The sequence below is a fragment of the Hemiscyllium ocellatum genome, chromosome 2 (genome assembly GCF_020745735.1).
Source record: "Hemiscyllium ocellatum isolate sHemOce1 chromosome 2, sHemOce1.pat.X.cur, whole genome shotgun sequence".
NCBI lineage: Eukaryota > Metazoa > Chordata > Chondrichthyes > Orectolobiformes > Hemiscylliidae > Hemiscyllium > Hemiscyllium ocellatum.
The window spans coordinates 40375917-40400888 of record NC_083402.1 but is presented as its reverse complement, the minus strand read 5'-3'; the positions used below and the strand labels follow the sequence as shown (position 1 = coordinate 40400888).

General features: G+C 37.7%; 1 protein-coding gene across 1 annotated transcript; it reads left to right on the top strand.

Moving 5' to 3' along the window:
- The first annotated feature begins 98 nt into the window (after positions 1 to 98).
- On the top strand, positions 99 to 24745 carry utp15 (UTP15 small subunit processome component). The gene is made up of 13 exons (XM_060836153.1): positions 99 to 223; positions 3177 to 3315; positions 5900 to 5992; positions 8695 to 8879; positions 9621 to 9799; positions 10963 to 11088; positions 12071 to 12206; positions 13562 to 13646; positions 14033 to 14179; positions 14884 to 14985; positions 15822 to 15955; positions 17249 to 17307; positions 19951 to 24745. The coding sequence occupies exons 2-13, from the start codon at positions 3226 to 3228 to the stop codon at positions 20178 to 20180; spliced, it is 1566 nt and encodes a 521-aa protein (XP_060692136.1). The 5' UTR covers positions 99 to 223; positions 3177 to 3225; the 3' UTR covers positions 20181 to 24745.
- The last annotated feature ends 227 nt before the right edge of the window (positions 24746 to 24972 follow it).

The window sequence follows — 24972 nt, the reverse complement described above, 5'->3', positions numbered from 1 at the left end:
CAAGAAGAGTCCATGTGCTGCTTTCAAATAGAAATAGTCGTCAAACACTGGTGTCCATCTCTTAGTGCCGATAAAGTTGATTTAAGAGGGGCGGAAGTGACGCTACAGGGGTGACATGGTTGCCGGTCGGTGTTGGTGGAGGACGGTGAGAGAAGCCGCGTGAGTGGCGGCGCGAGCCGGGTACCGCTGATGGTTACTGTTTAAAAGGTGGATGGCGCTAACGGTTAGTATGTAAATGGCAGGCGCCATTCGAATGATCCTGTGTGATGAGCGGTCGCGAGGGCCTGGTGAGCGTCACTTTTCGACCGTGTCAAGCAGCGTGTGGGGTGGTGTGGTGTGGCCCATTCCTAGCCTTTTCCCCCATGGCTATTCAATAAGTTGAATCTGCCTGCACTCACTTCAGTGTGCATTACAGAACCCAGCTGCAATTTCTTTTATCAATGTTTTGATTCTTGGTTTCTCTCTCTGGCTAAATGTTGAGTACTTGCATTAAATCACTTTTATGTAGGTTCGTGCAGGTCTTACAGGACGAGAAGAGGCCCTTTCGATCATCGTGTCTGTGCCAGGCATCAAACGTGCATCTTTTTAATTCCATTTTCCACCACTTAGTCTGGAACCCTGTATGCAATGGCGTTTCAAGTCATAGAGATATACAGCATGGAAACAGATCCTTCGGTCCAACTCATCCATGCTGACCAGATATCCAAATGGCTAGTTTCCTTGTATTCCATGAGATCTAACGTTGCTAACCAGTCTCCCATGGAGAACCTTGTTGAACACCTTACTGAAGTCCATATGATAGTTGCCATCAAGATACTACTTAAATGTGTTGTGGGTTCCCTGCTTCTACAAATCAGGTTGAGTGAAATAGGGGTTGATGGGAAGGGTGAGAGCAGTAACAAATTAAAAATACTATATATGAATGCACGAAGCATCAGACATAAGATGGATGAGCTTGAGGCTCTTTTGCAAATTGGCAGATACAATATTGTGGGGATAACTGAGACGTGGATTCAAGTGGACAAGGCCTGGGAAATGAATATTCAAGGCTACACATGCTATCGTAAGGACAGACTGACGAGCAGAGGGGGTGGGGTGGCCTTGTTGGTAAGGGAGGATATTCAGTCCCTTGCGCGGGAGGACCTAGAGTCAGGGGATATAGAGTCAGTGTGGATAGAGCTGCGAAATACTAAGGGTAAAACGACCCTCTAGGGAGTCACCTACAGGCCCCCAAACAGTAGTCTGGATGTTGGATGTAAGATGAATCAGGAGTTGAAATTGGCCTGTTGCAAAGATGTTACTACAGTTGTTATGGGGGATTTTAACATGCAAGTAGACTGGGAGAATCAGGATGGTATTAGACCTCAAGAAAGAGACTTTGTGGAGTGCCTCAGAGATGGATTCTTAGAGCAGCTGGTGCTGGAGCAGACCAGGGAGAAGGCAATTCTGGATCCGGTATTGTGTAACGAACCAGAATTGGTCAGACACCTCGAAATGAAGGAGCCATTGGGAAGTAGTGACCATAATACATTAAGCTTCAATCTGCAATTTAAGAGGGAGAGGGTACAGTCTGAAGTGTCAGTACTTCTGTTGAATGAAGGGAACTATGGAGCTATGAGGGAGGAGCTGGCCAAAGTTCAATGGTGCAATACCCTAGCAGGGATGACTGTGGAGGAACAATGGTGGATATTTCTGTGTATAATGCAGAAGTTGCAGGATCAGTTCATTCCTAAAAGGAAGAAAGATGTTGTGGTTATGTTCGCCGAGCTGGAAGTTTTTCTTGCAAACGTTTCATCCCCTTTCTAGGTGACATCTTCAGTGCTTGGGAGCCTCTTGTGAAGCGCTTCTGTGCTGATTCCTCCGGCATTTATACTGGTTTGAATCTGCCGCTTCCGGTTGTCAGTTGCTGTCCGTTGCAGTGGCTGGTATATAGGGTCTAGGTCGATGTGTCTGTTGATAGAATTCGTGGATGAGTGCCATGCTTCTAGGAATTCCCTGGCTGTTCTCTGTTTGGCCTGCCCTATAATAGTGGTGTTGTCCCAATTGAATTCATGTTGTTTGTCATCTAAGTGTATGGCTACTAGGGATAGCTGGTCGTGTCGTTTCGTGGATGCGGGCTGTTAGCTGTCTTCCTGTTTGTCCGATGTAGTGTTTTGTGCAGTCCTTGCATGGGATTTTGTACACTACATTGGTTTTGCTCATGTTCGGTATCGGGTCCTTTGTCCTGGTGAGTTGTTGTCTGAGGGTGGCTGTTGGTTTGTGTGCTGTTATGAGTCCTAGTGGTCGCAGCAGTCTGGCTGTCAGTTCAGAAATGCTCCTGATGTATGGGAGTGTGGCCACTCCTTTGGGTTGTGGCATGTCCTCATTTCATTGTCTTTCCCTGCGGCATCTGTTGATGAAATTGCGCGGCTATACCTTGTATAGGTGTTCTTCCTCTTTTTGTAGTTCAGGTGTGCTGCAGTGTGTTGTGGCCCTTTTGAATAATGTCCTGATGCAACTTCGTTTGTGTGTGTTGGGGTGGTTACTTTCAAAGTTCAGGACTTGTCGTGTACAAAATCCCATGCAAGGACTGCATGGAAACAAAGACCTGAAGATCTTATCCCAGTAACAATTGAAAGGGAAATTTAAAAGGGAGAAGCAAAAACAGATTAGGGGATAACATTTAGAGATACACTAATCGAGATTTTAAGAAAGCCAGAGAAGAAGCAAGGAAGGCTGACAGCAAAACTAATATTAGTGTGGAAATGACCAAATAAATAAGAGGGTCATTCTTTTCAAATTTAACTCCTTTTTTTCTGATCATTCTTAAATAGTAGTTGTTCTCTTCCCTAATGAGCTGTTTGATGCAGGTATTTGAGCTTTTGTAGAAATTCCAGTTGTACATATTAGACCAAACTCTTAGTGAATTAAATGTCCTGAAACTAGCATTAAACATTGCTGAAAAGTGCACCAAATCATTCATATTCATGACTGTATTGTAGACATCCAAACTATATTGACAATCTGAAGATGACAGAAGTCAGATAGTTGGTCAGCATGTTGGCTCTATTGCAAATGTTTAGTTTTGTATGGTGGTACTTGAAACAAACTTACAAAAAAAGACGATTTAAGTCACCTGGTACAAAAGCAGTACTGGGCACTACCTAACTTGTATTAGAATTTTTTGTTTTTCCCAGTGCTCGAGAGAAGGCTGTGACTTTCTGCTAGAATAATAAAAAAAAGACAATGTCGTCTTACAAACCAACCGTTATTCAGACCTATCCAAAACTTGGCAACAAGGTCACACAGGACACGTTATACTGGAAAAATTATAAGGTAAGATGAGAAAGGATGATCTTTGTTCAAAGAACAGAATCTATGTATGTTCTATTATACTCTATTTGCTGGTGCAAATAGAAGAAGGAGACAGAGAAGGCCATTTTATCCATTGAGTCTGATTCACCATTCAATCTGATCATGGCTGATCCAATACTGCAATGACATACGTCTGTACTGTCCTTGGTACACCTTGATATCTTTAGCCGCTAGGAATCTATTTATTTCTTCTTTAAATGTGTTTGGTGACTTTGTTTCCACAGCTTTCAGTGGTAGAGGTTCACAGGTTCACCAATCTCTGTGAAGAAATTTCTTCTTATCTCCGTCTGAAATGTCCCATTGTTTATCTGAAGAGCCTGCATCCAATCTGTCAGAATTTTGTGTATCAATGAGATGCCCTCTTGTTCTTCTAATCTCCTGTACGTACAGGCCCAATTGGTCCAACTTCTCCTCAGATGACAAATCTGCCATCTTAGGAAACAATCTACTGAGCCTTCTCCATGCTCCCTCTATGGCCAATATATCTCCTTAAGTAAGAAGGCCAAAAGTGCAAAGATTACTTCAGATATGGTCTCAACAAGGACCTATACAGCTGCTGTGAGACTTCCTTGCACCTGTATTCAAAACCTCTGTCCTTGAAGACCAATATGCCTTCCTTGTAGACTGCATAACTGCTTGCTGCACCCACACTTGTTTTCAGTGATTGGTACAAGAGTTCCAAATTTCCTTTGTACATCCGCATTTTCCAATCTGTCACCATTTAACTCTCACTGTTCGTTTCTGTATTAACTCCTGGAATGGACATCTTCACTCTTATCTGCATCATACTGTAACTGCACCAAAAACAGACATTTCTGGCGAAACTCAGCAGCTTTGGCAGCATTTGTGGGAAGAAAGCAGAGTTAACATTTTGAGTCTGATGATTCTTCAGAACATGTACTGTGCTTTCTTCCTATAGATGCTACAAGATCTGCTAAGTTTCTCTGGCAATTTCTGTTTTTGTTTTGGGTCTCCAGCATCCACAGTTTTTATTATTATATTGCAACTGCCATCTGCCCACTCATTCAACTTTTCTAAATCACCTTGAAGACTCCTTGCATCTTCCTCACCACTCTCAACCCTACTCCATCTATTGTAACCAACACCCCCCCTCATACCTTCTTGGTTACCTTTGTTTAGATATGGGATCTTAGTTTCATATTGGACTTTCACTTTCTATCCAATGAAGATTCTACTTGTATTATGGTCACTTCTTTTCTGAATGAACCGCTAAACAAGGTTATTAATTAACAGCTTGTTATTGCACAAAATCAAATCTAGGTTTGTCTGTCTAGTTAGTTACTCAATGTACTAGTCTAAAAGAAATCTTTTACATGCATCAGGAATTCACCCACTTATTGGTAATGTGGTTTGCCCTGTGCGTATGTAGATTAAAGTTACCAATGATTACTTTAACACCATTGTTGCATACATCTCTTCCTGTTTAATACCATTCCCTACCTTACCACTGCTGTTTGGAGACCGATAGATAACACTCACTAATTTTTTTTTACTGATTGTATCTAAGCTCTACCCAGACTGATTCCACATCTAGATTTTCTGCATCGATATTTTTCCTTCTCACTCTTGCACTAATCTTTCACTGGCCATGACATTCCACCTCCTTTTCCTTTTTCCCTGTTCTTCGTAAAAATTAAATACCCTTGGATTTACTCATTCACAGTTATCTGTGCTGGTAATCCATTTACTTCAGTGCAACTACTCCATGCATTCAGATATAGGTACTTTAGACCTGTCTTTTTGACATTTTTACATAGCTTTGTTTGTCCTTCAATCCTATTTGCAGTTAGCCTTTCTTCCCTTGCCTTCCACTTTTGCTTTCTAATTTCGTATTAGTAATTTCCATCTTTGTGTCCTTTTCTCATCTTCCCACTCAGGTTCTGGTCCCCCAAATACTCCGATGTAAACCCCAGTTTAATTGTTTACATTCATAGATTTTGTAAAGCTTGACTCTATTTAATCTTCGAGAAGAAAGTGAGGTCGGCAGATGCTGGAGTATCAGAGCTGAAAATGTGTTGCTGGAAAAGCGCAGCAGGTCAGGCAGCATCCAAGGAACAGGAAATTCGATGTTTTGGGCATAAGCCCTGATTCCTGATGAAGACCTTATGCCCGAAACGTTGAATTTCCATTTCCTTGGATGCTGCCTGACCTGCTGCGCTTTTCCAGCAACACATTTTCAGCTTTGACTCTATTTAAGCCTATTTGATTTCCCACAATGCCACTATTATACTTATAATGATGGCAGTACTTTCAGCTACAACTGAATGTTTGCTGGGGCATTTGTAAATATCACCAGAATCACCAGTTCTAGTTAATTCTGAACTTTGGACTCTAATGTAAAATATTCGTTGAGTTCTGGTGAAATCGCGTGTTCACTTACCATATAGTAACTGGGAGTTATGTTAAAAACACTGTTTATCTCACTGAATTTTGAAGTAGCCTACACTTATGCAACATCACTAACATTTGAAACTGTATATCTGTTGGAAATGGCAATAACAGCTTAATGTTATCTTTGTTTCAGAGTCCTGTTCAAATAAAAGAGTTTGGTGCTGTGACGAACATAAATTTTTCTCCAATTGCTCCCTACAATTATGCAGTAACTGCTTCTACAAGGGTGAGTACATTTGTGTAAAAGAAAGAAACTTGATTTGATTAACTACTCTTAAAAGTAGTTTTTTCACTGACATACGATGGTGATGATCTCTCTCTCTCTCTAATTTTCCAGAGGTATTCAAATCTGAAGCAATATTTGCTGGTTTAAGTGTTCTATTATGAAAGGCATACTTACACTTGGGTAGGGCATTTCACTTTAGAAATTATTACCCTTCAACTTCTGTGTTTGAAGGGTCAGAATGGTTTTTATTTTAAAAAAAGGCAACATAGATATACAAACTTGTTCAATTAAATGGAAGCTTATAAAGGCAGCAATTAGGAAGCGTTTAAGGACTGAATGCTTTCTGCGTTGGTGGAATCTTTGTGGAATATAATTGGTCAGAATTGTTGCATTATCTTAACATCTTGTGGATGGTACTTCAGGATTTGGAAGAAGTTTCATACTGTTTTCATAGAGAGTTTGAATGAGTTGTGTAGAGTTTATGACAGGTCAAATACCTTTTTTCAGAAAGCAAGTTTATTTTTTCGATTATCTTCTATGACCTCAAGATATCTCAATGCTTTGCAGCCAATTAAGTAATTCTAGAAAGTAATCACATGCAGAAAAGAGAACAAAGTATCAATTTGTAAGTAGCAAGGACCCAAAAACACACATGAGATGTGGATATTTAACCTTTTATTTAGTTAAGAATAAAATGAGGGGTAAACATCTATAAGAATGCAGAATACCAGATGTCTTAATATAAGATCCCATGGCAATTTTCAAAAGATGGCACCTCGGATGATATAGCAACTTCTCAATGCTCAACAGTGTCTTTGTGGATTTTGTGCACAACTCTTTGGAATGGTTTTGAACCTATACCTTTTTGAATTGGAAATGAAAAAGCTACCAGTGACCTGAAGTTATATTCGTCAATTGAATAGCCCTATCTTATGTACTGGACAAGTTAGATCTCAGACTGAAATCTGACTTGATAGATTTTTTTATTTAGTGAGGTGGGCTTTCATTGAAGTGCAAGCGTGTAATTAGGTTTAGCAATAAAATAGAAATTTATTATGCAAAAGAAAATAAGATAGAATAAGTGGCCTAGTGATATTATCATGAGGCTAATAATCCAAGGACCCAGGGAATCATCTGGGGGAAAGGGGGTTCAAATCCAGCCATGGTGGTTGTTAGGATTTGAACTTAATAAAAATATGGAATTACGGGTCTAATGATGACAATGGAATCATTGCCAAAAAAACTGAAATAGTTCACTAATGTCATTTAGGGGAGGAAACTGGTCTGGCCTCTGTGACTCCAGACCCACAGCAATATGGTTGACACTTAATTGTCCTCTGGGCGATGAATGCTGGACCAACAGGTGACACCCAAATCCCACAAGTGAACTAAAACAAAATAAACCAGGGCTGATTACAGAATCATACAATTCCTACAGTACAGATTGAGCCCATTCAGCCCATCAAGTTTGCACCAACCCTCTGAAGAGCATCCTACCCCGACCCAACCCCCTAAACTATGGCTAATCTACCTAACCTGCACATCCCTGGACACTAATGGGGCAATTTAGAAGGCCAGTTTCAACCTAACCTGGACATCTTTGGTGTGTGGAAGGAAACCTGGCAGAAACCAATGTAGACACATGGAGAATATGCAAACTCCACACAGTCACCCGAGGCTGGAATTGAACCCAAACTGTGAAGCAGCAGCATTGACCACAGTGCCACTGTTCTACCATATTTACATATGGCACAGTTTAAAAGTTTTTGAAACATATAGTCAAAATACAATCTGACATATCCCAACGTCATCTTTTAAAGAACTCTTAACACCGGAGATAATTCTGTTAAATCCACGGTTTGACTTAACTTTTTTTTAGTTCATGGTCTTGAGAATTTGGTGGTCTCTTCCTTGATTAGTTACACAACCGAAGTTAGATTTTTTTGCAGTTTCAAAAAGCACTTTTAAGTGTTCTAACCAAGCATCTCTGGTCTGTAATATTCAAGCTAAAACCCGAGATAAACTACTTTACACTTTTCTGAACTAACTCCTTTCTCTAGGAGAAACTGTTTCATACATCTAACTTGAATCAAGATTTCTGCAAACTAAAATCCAAAGCTTTCCAGCTGTGTTTTCACCTAAGAAAAACAATCAATTCCTGATCCTTCTCACTGAAAGCAAGCTAATACTCGTCAGTGTTTATGCTGTCCCCTTGTAAAACATCCCCTGATGTAAACAAATTCCAAATATCACTCGAAGGACTCACTTTTTTACACTGATTTTAAAATATGGCTCCAGAAGTATGGGCAAGTTAATCGTTAAACCCCTTCATTCACATAGATCCAAACTCACACGCCACTAGCTCAAAATGCAAATTGTAAAACAAGTGATATTAACATAAATGCAAATCTCACATTTTGCATACTTCAGCCTCCTGGTTTTTGGGAAATTGAACTAATTACATTAGAGGACGTGATGGATGCTGTAATATGACCAGATTGTGTCAGTGTTATAAATCTTGATGTCTTCTCAGTATTGCATGTAACTCTAGTGTAGGATCAGCTGGTGCTAAATTAGGGATTTTAGAAAAGACACCCACTAATTTGTATGACTCGATACCTTTCTCTCTCATTATTTAAATCAGCTGCTGTAACAAAGGACCTGATGAATGGTTTCATAATGTCGACATTTTTTTGATTTAGATCAACATATATGGTCGATATTCTCAAGAACCCTTAAAAACATTTTCCCGATTTAACGACACAGCATATTGTGGTACATACAGAAGTGATGGAAGGCTGCTTGCTGCAGGCAGTGAGGATGGTATTGTTCGCCTCTTTGATGTTGCTGGCCGAGCAGCCCTTAGACAATACAGTGGCCACACTAAGTAAGTTGTTTGTGAAAACTTAAAATCCAGGAGAAGATAATTTGTGTGACTAAGTACAGTTATGAATGAGCATGCGAATGTTTGATGTTCACAAAGTTTCTGTTTCTCTGTATGAAAGACTTCACTTTGGAAGAAATTTGTAAAACAATATTTTGCCTAGAGTAGAAATCCTGTTTAAACTTGAGTTCCAAATTTTGTTTGGCCCAGTGAAGATTAGTTAATTTTTGTGTTCCAGCTTTCACCTGGGATTTATGCGTCTAAGCCCAGGAAGTGATGGTTCCAGCATGGGCTCTAAAACTGGTCAGACATAATGGATGATTAAAATATTTAGTTATGAAAATCACTGGAATCATAGAAGGTTTATTTTTGAAAAATCTTGTAAAATGAAGATGATTTGGCTTATAGCGTCTGCCACCACCTTTACAGCAATCAGAATTGATCCCTTCTGCGTCTACCTTTTATTGTGAGAAAAACCTCAAGAAGTTCTAAACAGGTTAAAATTAGAGCGGCAAAAGCAAAATAACTTGGATGCTAACAATCTGCAAAAAAGCAAAACATGGGGAGTAGCCAGCAGGTCAGGCAGCATTTCTGAGAGACAATTACGACTTTTCATCAAATAGAATGACAGGAAATTTGATGAGAGCTGTGATTCTATGATAAAAATCCAGAATAGATTTGTTTACTCTTATAAAATTTTAGGCCCAAAAGATCAATTGAGTCTCAATAAAATCTATTTTTCAGAGCAGTTCAAGTCACTGCATTCACCGTTGACAAATATCATTTGATGTCTGGATCAGATGATTATTCAGTCCGGCTTTGGGATATTCCAAGCACAACAGAACTTCACTGCTTTAAAGAACACACTGATTATATACGATGTGGTTGTACCAGCAATTTGAATGCAGATCTCTTTGTTACAGGTATGTAATTACTATTGGAACAAGTGTGCAAGTAAATATGTTCAGTAACAATGTTCCTTTGATTCTACTTCTACTCAAACAACTTATCAACATCAATTCTTCACTCAGTATGCCCTACTTCTTGGATGCTAATAGATTCCAGCCAGTTTTTCAGTGTTTGGCTATTTTTAAGTGCAATGTAATTTTATGCTGCTTCTCTTTGTGCTCTAGTTGCTCCCATGATTACTTAAATGTGTTGAAGTAGAGCAAAATCTATTCACTGATCATTATTCTCTCAGTTGGGATTTTAAAAAAATAATTGGAGTTGGATGTCACTGGCTAGATCAGCATTTATTACCTGCATCTAATTGCCATTGAGAAGTTATTGGTGTACTTCCTTTTCAAAATGCTGCAGTCGTTTAGTAGGATATTCACAGTGCTATGGAGTGAGAGTTCCAGGGTTTTGTGACAGTGAAGGGGTAATGACATATTGCTAAATCAGGATGTTATGTGCTCCTTAGAGAAGAGCATGCAGTTATTGGTGTCCCTGTGTCTCTCATTTGTCTAGGTGGTAGAAACACTGGTTTGAAAGTATTATCTAATGATCCTTAGTGAATTATTGCAGTATTTAGATAGTACACACTACTGCCACTGTGTATTGGTGGTAGAGGGAGTTACATGGATGTCAATCAAGTCATTGCTTTGTCCTGGATGGTGTTGAGCTTCTTGGGCATTGATGGAGCTACGCTCATCCAGGCAAATGGAGAGTATTCCATCACCGACTACTGACTTCTGCTTTGAAGGTGGTGAACAGACTTTGAGGAGTCAGTGGATTACTCACTTCAGGATTCCTAAACTCAACCTGCTTTACATCCACAGTATTTTATGGATATCCTAGTTCAATTTCTTGTCAATGGTAACCCCCAGGATATTCTTGGTTTAGGATTAGCTATGGTAATGCCATTGAATCTGAAGGGGCGATGGTTAGGTTTCCTCTTACTGGAGATAGATATTGTTCTGTGGTACGATTACTACTTGTCAAATATCAGGCCAAACCTGACAGTTGTCTAGGTCGTGTTACATTTGGACATAGGCTGCTTCAATGTATGTATTAATATTGTTCATATGGTGCCTTTTTTATTCTCTGCTCTCCCAACGATCTCTAATATTTTTCTTATTCACAGGTTCGTATGATCATACGGTGAAGGTGTTTGATGCCCGAGTGGATAAAAGTGTAATAACTATGGAACATGGACAGCCAGTAGAGAGTGTGTTGCTTTTTCCATCAGGTGGACTGCTTGTATCAGCAGGTCAGTATACTTTCATTGTTTAGAAAATTAGTGTCCTAAATTTGTGATATTTTTAAATTAGCTGTGATGACAAACATGAAGGAGCTAGCTAAGGTAGCCTACTAGTTTTCATCAAATTGACTGTCATTCACATCTTTTTCCCTTCATGCATGGTCTCCGTTGTCAGTAGACTCATATATTGTGTCAGATACCTTTAAGAGGCCATATAACCTGGAGAATAGACCAATACTTGTTAGATTACTTCTAATCTTCACAGCCCAAAGCATGTTTTTGTTTCTTTTGTAAGTTTTTCTATAACTGCAAAAGCATTGATGTAGTGACTGACATTTTGAGTATCAATGTTAATGTGCCTTGTGAATTGTTTTTCTATATTTCTTTATGAAATCTAGTTATCAGTCATCATCATTTGTAATGAAACTTGTCTGCTGTCTTGATAACTATGACTTTTATATACCTTAATATACCTGTGTAAAGCTTCAGTTTCAAAGATGAAAGTTTTCACTGTGAAATTGAAGGGCCAACTTTTACACAACGTTATGGAGAGTTTGAAATCCACCCTCTTCCATTGTTTCACGATCACAGATTTGACATATTTGTGACCGTTCCCATCATCCCCACCTCTCTTATCACCACCTCCAAAGGTAGCACAGATCTGTGAGGTGGTAGTCTTGACATGTTGAGATATGCAGACCTGAGAAGCTGAACAATTGCTTTCAGTATGTTGTTCTAAGATTCTATCAGTTGGGTTTGCATCAGGACAAATTTGACCACCATGTTAAGTGGGTGGTAAATACAAAGAGTTTGGGTTTTATTTTTGCCAAATGCTGGAGGTTGAATTGTTCACAATGTGAATGAAAAAATGAATAACTTTTTGATCAAAGGTTGGGGTTTAACTTTTACATGACATCAACCATTTCATGAGTGTGTACGTATGTGTTTGTTAACTTGTCCACCTAATTGACTGCATTTTCTTTTTATGAAGGTGGGCGGTATGTTAAAGTCTGGGATATGTTGAAAGGAGGACAGCTGCTGGTTTCATTACGAAACCACCACAAGACCGTCACCTGCTTATGTCTAAGTAGCTCAGGACAGAGGCTCCTCTCAGGCTCTCTTGATAGGTAATTGTTAATTCAGTGGAATTGAAATAGCATCTGCATGTGCATGATGTGGTTTTTGCTTTTCTTTTAAAATAGCTATTTGTTTTAGCTTGTTTAAAATTGTGTTCATTAATAGAAATTTCCAATGCAATCCATGCAAAGCTAAGCTGGTTTACATCCTGATAGTTTGCATATCAAAATATTTAAAGTTGGAAAGTTCTAATGAGCTAAGATGAGCTGTTTACATTAGTACGCAATTAGAAGGTATAATTTAAGATAATTGTATGGAATACTTGGCAGGTTTATGGTGGTAGAAACAGAACCACATAATAGCTTTTAAAGTGGAGTGGACAAATATTTTAAAAACAAGAAAGACATTGGATAACTCTCGTAATGTGCAGTTGTAGGACGAGGTGCCGTCCTCTGATGCTTTAAGAGTTTATGATTTTGTAATTGAAGAGTTTCTGTTAGCATTTTAAGCATATTATGAAAGTGGTTTTAATGCTATCTATTACTAAGTAGTTGCAATCCTGGTAGAAACCAATGACTTAAATTATCTGAATTCACAGTGAGGAACCAAAAGGAACCCACAAGATTAAGGTGTAAGACTTACTGTAGCAAATTAAATTCAACATTGACTAGACGTTATGTTGCCAAACTCTAACCCTAATCCTAACTCCATGATAACCCTAAATTATTGCAAAGACATCCCTTATTAGCATTACAACACACTTATCCCATACATAACTCTTTCCTTTCTGCGTAAGTGCAGCCTTTATAGGAATAGTCCAAAGTTGTTCCCAGCTTCCAATATACTCACTCCTGCCTCTTGTGCTGAGTCGCAATGTTTAGTGACCATTAAAATGTCGTCTTTACAGTCTTCCGAGAATTCTGGAAACACCTCCAGCTGTATGACTCACTCAGATATGCTTTTTCGGTGGCCTCAACAGGATAAATCTTTCCAGGTCCTTTAAATTTCCACAGCTTCTGTCTTGTCGCCTTACTTTCTGCATTTTGTTTGGAAGTAAACAGACAAAATCAGCACTTTACCCTCTGCTGTTCCTTCTTCCTCTTGAGAGGAATTACTCTGTCCAGATTTCTTTTTAATCAGACTGCCTGGAGGTCTACACAAACAAGAACAGCTCCCCTGCTCTGTGTTCAGGTGAGAAGTATGCCACTTCGTTTCGATAAGTCTTGACCTGAACTTCCTCTTGCCGTGGTAATCATCATCAGCATGTAGCTGGGCAGAGTCCAACGCACCTTCACACCATCCCCTTTTCCAGGGCATCCGGAAAGACAGTCCAAAACATAACCATCTTCTAAAATGAGAATTATCTATTTATACAATTATAATATCTTAGAATTTAAATTTGCAGGCATGTGAAAATCTACAGTACATCAACATACAAAGTAGTCCACAGTCTGGATTATGCAGCAGCCATTCTGAGCTTGGCTTTAGCTGTAAGTATGAGATGTGTTTGTAACTATATGGGTAATTATGATCTTTTCTAAGCATGTGCAGTCACTTAAATCATTTTACAACAACTGAGCCATTTAACATTGTATGTAGCGTAAAATTTATTGCTGTGCTGAAGCAGATCTTTGTGTGGCAGCAGACCTGAGATAGTTACAAACAATCTATCATCCACGCTCGTGCGTGTGTTTTTTATGGCAGTAATTACTAGGTAATGATTAAGAAGAATTTGGTGAAAAATTTCTGTCTTTGTTCACAAAATGTGGAGACTGAAGCTTGTTTTAGTATCACATTTCTTCTGCAGTGAACAAGTTTAAAAAAATTAATGAATTCTAGTGATTCATTCCACTGTTACAAAAATACATTCCTCTAGCCTGAAAATGAAGCCATTGTTGTTGGAATGACTAACAGTGTCTTGAATATTCGTCATCGAAAGCACAATGAAAATAAGCAAGAAAAAAAGAAAAAGGGACCGTCTTACAGATTTTTCATAAAAGGAAAAGATTACAAGCCAAAAAAGGTGAAATGTTTATAAAACCTGTATAATAATTGTTTTTTTTTTGTTTATCCACTTATAGAACGATCTTAAATAATGTACTTTGGCATACGATCAATAATGGATGCTCCACATTGTGTGTTGAACTCACTGTTTTTGTGGTCAGATTTACTTAATTTTAATTTTATTTGTGAAATGCAATAGATCATCTGTTAATGTGACCAAATATCTCCAAGGTTTAACAAAAAAAATTATAAAATAGTTTGAGAACAGTTCTGTAAAAGCTATCTTTTTAAAAACCGTGTTCATCAGTATGTTGATTTTCTACCTTAATTGTATGCGTTTACTGTTTCCAACCACTACACCTCACCAATGCTTGACTGCTTATAAGTTCTAATCATGATCTGTTGTTTTGATTTCTACTCTTTGTTTTGTCACGTTAAATATTATTATATGTTCCATACAGATCTTGGATTAGACACTTGCATCTTACTGTGCAATTCATTGTTGCCGTTTTAATGTGGCTCATTTTTGAAATCTGTTTTTCTTCAACAATATTCACATATTTTCTGTGTTTACAAATAAATGGATCACATTTCATGATGAAAATATGAATTCTTGGTACTTTATTTGAAAAATCTGTTTTGCTTTGCTACAATATTATCCAGCATTTTATATTTTCATTAATATCCTGCAGCTAATTTATTTTCATGTTCATTTTATCACAGGGTGATCTTTTTGTCAGTAAGCCAGTGAAATTTCACCTGAAGAAGTACGATAAGCTATTGAAAAGTTTCCAAGTTTCTCTTGCACTTGATGCTGTTTTGGAGGTAAGAGCTCTCTTTTACTTCACTGTACATCATCTTTAGTTTGTAAGCTAGTGCTGAGTGATTTTTGTTTTGCAGTGAATTACAAACATAATAAATGGAGTTTTGTTTTTTTCAATTTTGGAATAGATCCTGAATTTCAGCATGAATTGTTTGTGCTTAAGAAATAATGCATCTAATTTTGCTGCCAGAGTACCAGAAAGTTTAATGGCGTATGTTGTTGTTAACGTGTAAATCCAGCAACATATGGCAAGGAAGCGAGAACTCGTGAATTGCCCCAAGTTGCTCATGATTTGTGACGTTAGGAAAAATGGTGGCCCACCTTCATCTCCTTCAATTTTGCGAAGTTGCTGCATTAGAACATTAATTGCTAATTAACTTTAATATCACAATGTAAACTTAATACATAATAGTGTCAGTACCCTTTTAATGAGATTTTGTTCTTGCAATGCCAATCAACTACATCACTTCAGAAATATCATGATTTTAACTGGTTTTGTATGCATTTATATTTTTTTCTCTAAATGATTCAGCAACTGTTCTGGGAACAGACCTTCCTTATTGAAATTAAATCGTGAATATGTATCTCTTCAGCACTCCTCCCGTACTTGCACAGACTAAGAACCTTTAATGTCTGTATGACTGAGCTGTTCATTAAGTAAACACATTGAACTAGAATTGGGTAAACTATACTTATTAATTCATGCGTTAAACTTGCACGATCTTTTAATATTGTCTACCTTACAATGATGACTTGTAAGTTCACCATTTTATTATGTCAAGTTTAGTGTAAATTTGGACACATGCACTGTTCTGAACTGAGTGATATTATCTTGCAGACAAATGTCAGGGTAAAGACGCCAGAGATTACCACAGGGGTAATGCAAGAACTTAACCGCCGAGGAGTACTTCAAAATGCACTTGCAGGAAGAGATGAAAAACAGCTCAGCGTTCTCCTTAGCTTCCTTATCAGGTATGAGCCTTCATCTTTGCATGTACACTATAGATATAAATGTACGCAATTAGATGGCTGAACTCTTTACTTAATTAATTACTCTGATTTCAGAAAGTACAAGTGAAAATGATGTGGGTGTAACTCGGGTGTTTAAAATCCAGTTTTCTTTTCCACCCAGATTGCACTGATATTACCAGTAGAACCATGCTCCCCAACTCCTCCTACTATGTGAAAGATCTAAGTTATTAAATTTTCTTTTTTTTTCTATGCTCTTTTTATGCCCCCTCATTGGCAGCACAGAAGGCCATTACACGAGCCTCTTTCATTATCTAGTAGGTGCACAAATGGACAGATTTCATTGCTTCTGTATAAGTGGGACAATATATAGAAAAGATCTATGATACTTTTCATGGCTATAGGATACTCTAAAACACTTCACAGATAATTAAGTAATTTTGAAGTGTAGTCATGTTGTAATGTCAGAAATGTGGCAGTCAATTTTCTTACAGCAAACTCCAACAGCAACAGATGGCCTGTTTTTGAGTATTTGAGGGATATGTGAGATATTTTAGGCAGGATACTGGATAACTTCCCTGTTCTTTAGAATAGTATTTACTTGATAACTCTCTCTTTAACAAGTCGTTCTTTGTTTTATTCTTGTATGGAATGTACAAGAGGCAAGTGGATAAAAGAGTGGCTTTTGTAGCCCATCTTTAATTGTTCTTTAACTATTGATGGTCTAGGTCATTTCAGAGGGCACTGCAGAGGGAACCACATTGTCTGGATCTGGAGTCACATGGAGGCTAGACTAGGCAAGGATGGTAGATTTCCTTCTGTTGAGGATATTGGGCTGACAACAGGCTAGCTGATTTTCCTTGAATTCAAATTTCACCATTTGCTGCGGTCCCAGAATATTAGCCTGGAACTCTGACCTTTAGTTACTTTACCATTATGCTACTGACTCCTCTAGTGATTAGGAATCTGCTGTTCAGCATCATGCTAACCACTCTTAACAGAAAATAAGAGGCATGGTGCATTGCATAAACATAACATCAGAAATGAGTAGAGAGCTTTAACAGTTATTGAGGCAATCGGAGACCTGACAGTTCTGTCTTCGTATCCTAAATTGTCACATGCTGCTCCAGCATAAATTAGAAACTATACAAAAATTACAAAAAAGACACCTAGCAAATAGCTTATATTAATCAAAAACATAAATGTTCAAGTTTATTTGACACACAGATAATACTGCTTCCTCTTGTGGGTTTCTGGGGAAAATTGTTATTTAATGGCTTATCTTCATATTTTCAGGAACGTTGTTGATCCAAGGTTTACAGCTGTTCTAGTACATGTTGCAGAGATTGTTGTTGGTAAGTTTTTTTTCTTTGTTATTTGTACCTTACGTTTTAACGTTTGAATGTAACATATTGCTCCTTGGTGACATTGACAGATCATAGAATGCAGGCCATTCGGCTCATCAAGTCCACACTGACCCTTTGAAGAGCATCCCACCCATACCCATATCCCATGGCTTAAACAACTTCACCTATACATTCTTGGGCAATGTAGCATGGCCAATCCACCTAACCTGCACATCTTTGGACTGTGGGAGGAAACTGGCGCAGCTGGAGGAATCTCATTCAGACAGTCCCCCAACGTTGGAATTGAACCTGGGCCCCTGGCACTGAGAGACAGCAGTGATAATTACTGAGCTATCATGACAGATTTCCTGTGTATGCTGAGGACATCCACCTATATCTTTACCATTTTTTCTATGCTGCCTCTTAACTGTCATGCTGTTTGTCCAAATCTAGTATTGAATGAGCAAAAATGTACTTTCAGTTAAATGTCTGCGAGGCTGAAACCTTTGGTTTTAGTCTCTGCCACTAATTCCAACTCGTCTCTGGCTATTGACAAAAACTGAATCAGACTGTTCCTATGTGATGTCCTATTAACTTTGATCTGAGCTTCTCACCGATATTCTGTACATCAGCAAATCTGCTTGCTTCCATTTCTTGCCTTGCTTGCCCCAGTTCATTCATGCTTTTGTTTCCTTTGGATTCAATTTTGTTCTGGCTAGCTTTCCATCTTTTGAGAATTTTGCTGAATCAAATCTCTGTATCTTAGCTCACACCAAGTGCAGTTAAACCAATTCCTATGCACAAAATCTCTCATCCTTGCTTTTAAATTCCTTCCGTAGCTCTGTACCCATCTTCACCAATGCAATTTTATTTGTTCTGTTGTGATGTTGTTGTTACTGATGAGACCAGTATTTGTTGTCCATTTCTGATTGCTCTTGAATGTGTGACTTGCTTGGGCCAGTTTAGAGTCAACTGCATTGATATAGATCGGGAGTCATGAAAAGACCGGACTAGTTAAAAATGGCAGATTCTTAAAGGACATTAGCAAACCTAGTGGGTTTTTATGACAATCGATGGTTTTACGGAAATCTGAAACAAACATGAAAAATGCTGCAAAAATTCATAAAATTTTGGCAACAACTTTGGAGAGCAAAAAACAAGGTTAACATTTAGAGTCTGATATGATTCTTTAGAGATAATATGTTCTGAAGGAGAGTCATATTGAACTAGAAATATTAATGCAGTTTCACTCTCCGAAGATAATGCCAGACCTTTTAAGCTTCCCTAGGACTTTTTGTTTCGTGGTTGTTATTACTGGGACTAGCTTGCGATTGTTATTTATTTATTTAATATAAATTCTAATAGGGAATTTGAATCCATGTCCCCAGCATGTTAGTCCCCAGATTCTGGATTACTGATTCATTGACAATATTACTATACTTTCATCTGCCTAAATCCGAAGATTCACTCTTCCATATCTTGACTCTTGTTTTCAGTTTTCATCGCCTCAATGGTGGTGGTTTTGCCTTCAGCTACCTATACAGTTAACTATCTAACTCTTTCTTTCTGTAATTCTCTCCACCTCATTCCCTCTCTTTTAAGAAAATTCTCAAAATCTACTCCTATTATACAGCTTCATATATTGTGCACTTCAAATGCCTGAAAACATTTTACTGTGTTAAATTTTCATAAATGCATGTTGGAAGTTCTATAACACTGTGTTCTATTCTTTTTGGGAGGGTGCAGGGCAACTTCTGTATATTCCCACTGTTATTGATCTGACCACTAGAAGATATTTAGCACCATTTTGGAGTAATGTTTTGCTCCCTGCCAATAGAAGGCCCTTGGATCATCTTTATTCCCTATCCCTAAAGAATCAGCATGATGGGAACTTGCTATATGGTTGAGAATGATCCCACTTTATAACAATTGTTGAAGCATTTTCATTTTGTTTTTAAAGAGAAAAGCCAGTTCTAGTGAATGTGTACATTACTCATCTATTAGTCAGTATATTTCCACTTTGCAATTCTATCACAATAATAGCATGTATGCACTCCATTTTGACTAATCATAATTTGTTGCACCAGTTAAGATTTATAATTTGTCTATTATGTATAAAAATCAATGTGTAGTAGATAATGTATCTTTGAGTCTGTTTGTTGCAGTTCCATATTTTGCTGCTGCCTTTCCCCTCCCATTCTCTTGAATAAAGTACATTTGACTGTATTGGTGAAACCGTGCTTGGGCCTCAGCAAGACAAGAAGTTTTGATTGTAAGAGTATTTGATGAAAAACTCTGCAAGTGTGCTATTCAATACATGTAAATATAAAATCAGTAAGATTATGGAAAGCAGATTAATTAAGAAGGCAGAAGAGAAATCAGCCTCTTAGAATATAGTAGGCAAGGCATCACCTAACTGAATTCCTAATTCCCCAACATCAACAGAGACCTGGGAGCAGATCAGTTGCAGTTAGTGTGTGGGAGACTGGGTATTGGAGAATACAGAAGAATAAACTTTTCTAAGTGGTTTGCAACTGCACAAAAAAGCAAGAGATTTTAAGAGTTGAAATCAAGAGAGCATAAATTAGTTTTACAGTGAAAAGATTGATAAAGAAATGCCCTATTCACTTTAATTTATGTTTGCCTTGTCAGATATTTATAGTTCTGTGATTGGTGAGTCACCACTGGTTGATAATCAGTTCCTGAAGCTGCAAGACCTCATAGAGAAAGAGATTGATTATCAGGAAGAACTGCTTGAAGTCCTTGGAATGATGGACACAATATTTGCAACAATGACAACTAAAAAGGATGCTGTTGTTTCCAGAAATCAAAACTGTGCCTTAATTGCTGGACCTGAGGAAGAACCAATGGTACTTGCCTGAAATCAAAGCTCTTCACTAACATCATAAACTGGATTAGGCACACTTGCACATAAATCTGTATAATCCCCAGGCAAGTGAAGGTAAATTTTGCAAATGTGAATGGAACATTTACCTACGCATTTGCTATTCTGTTATAACCAGAAACAAATTTGGGGTGATATAGTGTGTGTGGCTGGATACATAAACTTCTTATTAGCTGAATTTCTTTAGGGGAATTAATACTGTGATGTTGTACATGTTGAGGAAGTAAAGACTTTTTTCTCATTTCTGCCATCAAAACCTCGCCACTCTTATTAATGGACATACAAAGAAAGAAATGCAGATTAAAAACTAGAGATATGAGTATTCTGCAAAATTGATCTTTTAATTCAGAGACTTGAATTTTGTATCAAGGAAACTAAATATTGATCATGGTGGAAAAGTAAAGCTTTTGACTTCAGTGTGCTTCATTTTCGCAGTACAGTATTCCTGTCTGATGGCCTCCCTCTGGAAGACCATATCCATTTTGTATGTTATTTATATTGACCTTTTCACAAGAAGGAGGAATATTTTATAAAATCAGCTTTTTATGACCAGCGTAGGAAGTTAATAATGTTTGTTATAAGGTGAATGTTATAAGTTTATTCATGTATTATCCACATGGAAGCATATTTTTATATCACAGTATTGGACCTTCAAGGTCAAGAAAATCACAGGATATCACAAGATAGCCAATGGTAATAAGGTGTTAGGAAAACTATAATTGGCTTCACCCTTCATGATCAAGCAATAGGAAAAAGTGGCATTGTTGTTACTGGTATTTGCTATCCATTAACTGCAGTTGAAGTGAATATCTGGTGAAGCAATTAAACAATCCTGTTATCTCATTTGTTGGTACCTACTGCATGAGTCCATATTTAGATGAGTCAGTCATTAAAGAAAATGATGGAATCAGCCCTCACACTATAAGTTCTATTTTGCAAAATAGAAGTGAGATAAATGAAATGAAATGAAATTTGGGAAGGATGAAAATTAACATTAGCTATTGATAATAGCAAACTTGGTGACTCAATTAGAAAAGTGGATTCACATAGCAGAGTGATAATTTGACAGTTGATACTACAGGATACTAAGTGTCTGAAAGTAGTCATTACAATCAGAATGTTAATTAGTTAAATATTAAACCACTAAAGTGGTTACTCCATAAGTAACCATAACCTTAGCAAAGGTTGTTCCATAAGTATTAAGGAAGTAATTGTCATTGATTGAGTGCAGTCGGATGGTAAAGGCTTTATGTGTGCTGTCTTTAATGTTGAAGTCAAACTGCCCAGTGCAGACATTTCGATTTCAGTTTAGTGTTAACAATTTTTTATAAAAAATCAGTAGCATTGGCAATTGGGCATGTGAACTATGGCTTTCAAAACTGAAGCTCTGATTCAGAAAGGGCTCTTTTAATATTTTTTCAGTTTTCTATGGCAAGACATGCAATGATTACATCTTTGTTTCTGGCATCTCTTTTCACGGTTAGATGGTGCAAAGGTGTTTGTTTGATTTGTTATCTTGGTTACACAGCATGTGGTCATAGGAAGATGAGTAGGCCATTCAGCCTGACGAGCCTGCTATACCATTTATTGTGATCATGGCTGATTGAGTGTTCTATGGCAATAATATATTGCCTGAGATAAGGAGATTAAAACTTGCAGTTTGTCAGGTGTACTTGAATCAATTTCCCATATGATTGAAGCAATTTTTTACTTCCATACTTGAATCCGTTTGAATCCACTCCATTCATTTTCCTAATAGCTTGTTGGACCTGTAAACTATAATAGAGCCTAGTAATGAGAGGTAGAAACACTGAATCATTGCCATTCTGCTCTTTGAAATACAATTATGGTGGAATAGAGGTTGCAAACTGATATTTTTTAAAAAATTGTTAGAATGTTGTGGAATACTTCAGTGTGAGTTTCAAATGAGTTCAGATCATACCTTACAAAGTGCATAAGGGTAATAGAACAGGAGTACACTGTTACGACTGTAGAGAAGGTGCATAAACAGCAAGGACGTTAAATTTGAATTTTGAGAGGTCCATTCAGAAGTGGGGGAGAAGTTGTTCTTGAATCTATTGGTGCGTGTGTTTAAGCTTTTGTACCTTCTGCCTGATGGAAGAGATTGGAAGAGATTATAACTGGGGTGGGAGTGGTCTTTGATTATGTCGGCTGCCTTTCTGACTTAGCAAGAAGTATGGATGGAGTCAATGGATGTAAGGTTGGCTTGCATGATGGATTGAGCTGTGTGAAGACCAGTTAAGATCTCATTTGGTAAAAATGCATCATCTTACACTGTCAGTAACTTTATTATTCATCCCCTGAGCTTCCAAATTTAGCTTCTGTATGGTTTCTGAGTCTACTGCTTTTGTACCTTTTATATATTATACTAAGCTCTCTGAACACACTCTGCATTTTGAAATATCTTTTCTAGCTGTGTGCATTTGATTTTTAAATCACTGACTTTTATAATGATCCTGTAAGTATCTTCTTTAAATTTCAAAATTCAGATCTTAGATGCAGGAATTCATGCCTCACTCTACTGTATTACCATTGATGCTTTATTGTTGCCATAGTGTCTGTTTCAAAATTGATCTGTGATTCAGCCGTATCCACAAATATTATGTCACTGGAACATGACTTATCTATTCTACAGTTTTAACTTTATAGTTTAACAATCTATTTCCTTGTTTACGGCTCTGCATTGTTGGGTATGTTAAATGAGATGAATAAGTCTCCCAGATATCTTTCTATTTCATTTTTCATTATTTCATTGTATTCAATGAAAAATAAATGCAGAACAAGATTTGGCCCATTGAGTCTGCCCTACCATTCAATAAATCATGACTAACTGAACACTTAAATGCCTTCACTCTATCCCTGTAATCCTGTATGCCACTCGTAATCAGGAATTATCATTCTCTAAACATACTTAAAGACTGAGCTTCTACATCCCTCTAACACAAAGAAGTTACCACCTTCTGAGTAAAAGGAAATATCTTCATCTTGAATCTAAGTAGTACCTTCCTTAATTTTACATTGTGCTCCTGGCTGTAGATTCCCTTGGCTGTATTTTTTAGCTTTCAATGAGGCCAACTCATTCTTTGAAATGTGACACAATACAGGCCCAGTTTGACCAATCTCTGACAGACCTGCCATCCTGGGAATACGTCCTGGTCAACTTTAGCTACACTCCGTCAAATGCAATAATTTTCTTGAAATAAGGATAACAAAATTGCGCACACTGCTTCAGGTGTGTCCTAACCACCGCCTGCATGACTGATGACGTAATGCATTGGTACTTGTCAAATGAAACTCCCTGTGGACAGGGGTGTGGGTGTTCTTTGTCTTAAAAGTCCTGAAATGTTACTGAGCACTGTCATTGTTAGCGACCCAGAGAAGCAAGCAGTGAGCTTGAATTACCAGCTACCTGCCCCCGAGTTTCATCTTCAGAATTATTGCTGTCTAGTTTCTCTTTGGGAGAATAGGAAATTGCATATCAGTGAGGTGGGATTAGACACTGATGGCATGCAAATACATGCAGATATGCAGCAAGCTGCTCATTAGGAAGAATCTCATCTGGCCATTCAAAGCATGGTTGTATAATTGGATGTGATTCAGGGACTGGGAAAATCCCATATTGTCTTTGATCTCCATTCCCAAGCTGTCTCCTCTAATCATTGAATTCATCCTTCTCCTTGGTGAGTGTCTGAAACTAAACCAAACTCCTCTCAACATTGCAATCATACTCTATCCCGAGATGAGCTTAAAACTGTATGTTTGCCTCGTTAACCCAGTGAATTCTTGCTACAAAACATCGCCTAACATCATTCATTCCCTAACACATCAGCTGCTGAACCCGAATTCAATTTTCCTGTTATCTCTAGGCTTGATTATTCTAACCTTGTTTGTGTTGGCCTCCCACATTTTGTCCCCTGTAAACCTGAGATCACCTCAATCTCAGATCTTGGATTTACATCAACCCTGTGACTTACATTTCTTTGTAGCTCAGTGCCTAAATCTACTTTATAATGCTACTGTGAACCTTGAGATGTCTATTATATTGATGTTACTGTATAAATATAAACTGTTTACTACAGAGTAAATTGCCCAAGGAAAATATTATGACTAAATAAACTTGTATATTCACTGTTAAACTATTCACATTGGTATTCTATGTGAGCATCAGTATTGTTGGATTGGTAATATCTCTTTTCAAATAAAACAAAATATATGCTTATTATATAAGAACAAAGTGAAGAAAAAAAAGCAGGTTTATGCAATTGGCCTAATTGGGTCTATTCTGCTGTTGATTAAGATAATTGTTAACTACCCACCTGAGTTCCACATTTCCACACTATCCCCATAGTCCATTGATTCCTGGTGTATCTGAAACCTTTATTTTTGAGTGGAGACATTTATCTCTAAATGGACTGCCACATAATATAACATTGTGAACTCTAGGTCTAGTACTAGCCTTTTAAAATTTGTATCCAAGTGTGTAAATGAAAGGGTTAACTTTGCAGTCTATAATAAATTATGTTAGACCTTTATAATAAAAATGTATGTTTGCAAAGTCATAAGTTGTGAAGGTGTGATAAAATCATCCATTTCTATAATTTCTTTTGTACTGAGCAGGACAACAACCTCTGGCTGGTAACATCTATGGTACAAACAGTTCCAAACTTACTAGATAGCAGTATTCCGTTCTTCCCGGTAATGGAGAAAGGGTTTATTGCAAAGTTTTCAAAAAGTCACTCGAGATAGGA

What these genes read in the sequence shown, in the direction of transcription:
- utp15 (XM_060836153.1), top strand. Translation starts at nt 3,226, where the DNA reads ATGTCGTCTTACAAACCAACCGTTATTCAGACCTATCCAAAACTTGGC. An exon ending in TGCAGATCTCTTTGTTACAG is followed by an intron (nt 9,800 to 10,962) that starts GTATGTAATTAC and finishes TCTTATTCACAG; the next exon opens with GTTCGTATGATCATACGGTG. An exon ending in CTCCTTAGCTTCCTTATCAG is followed by an intron (nt 15,956 to 17,248) that starts GTATGAGCCTTC and finishes TCATATTTTCAG; the next exon opens with GAACGTTGTTGATCCAAGGT.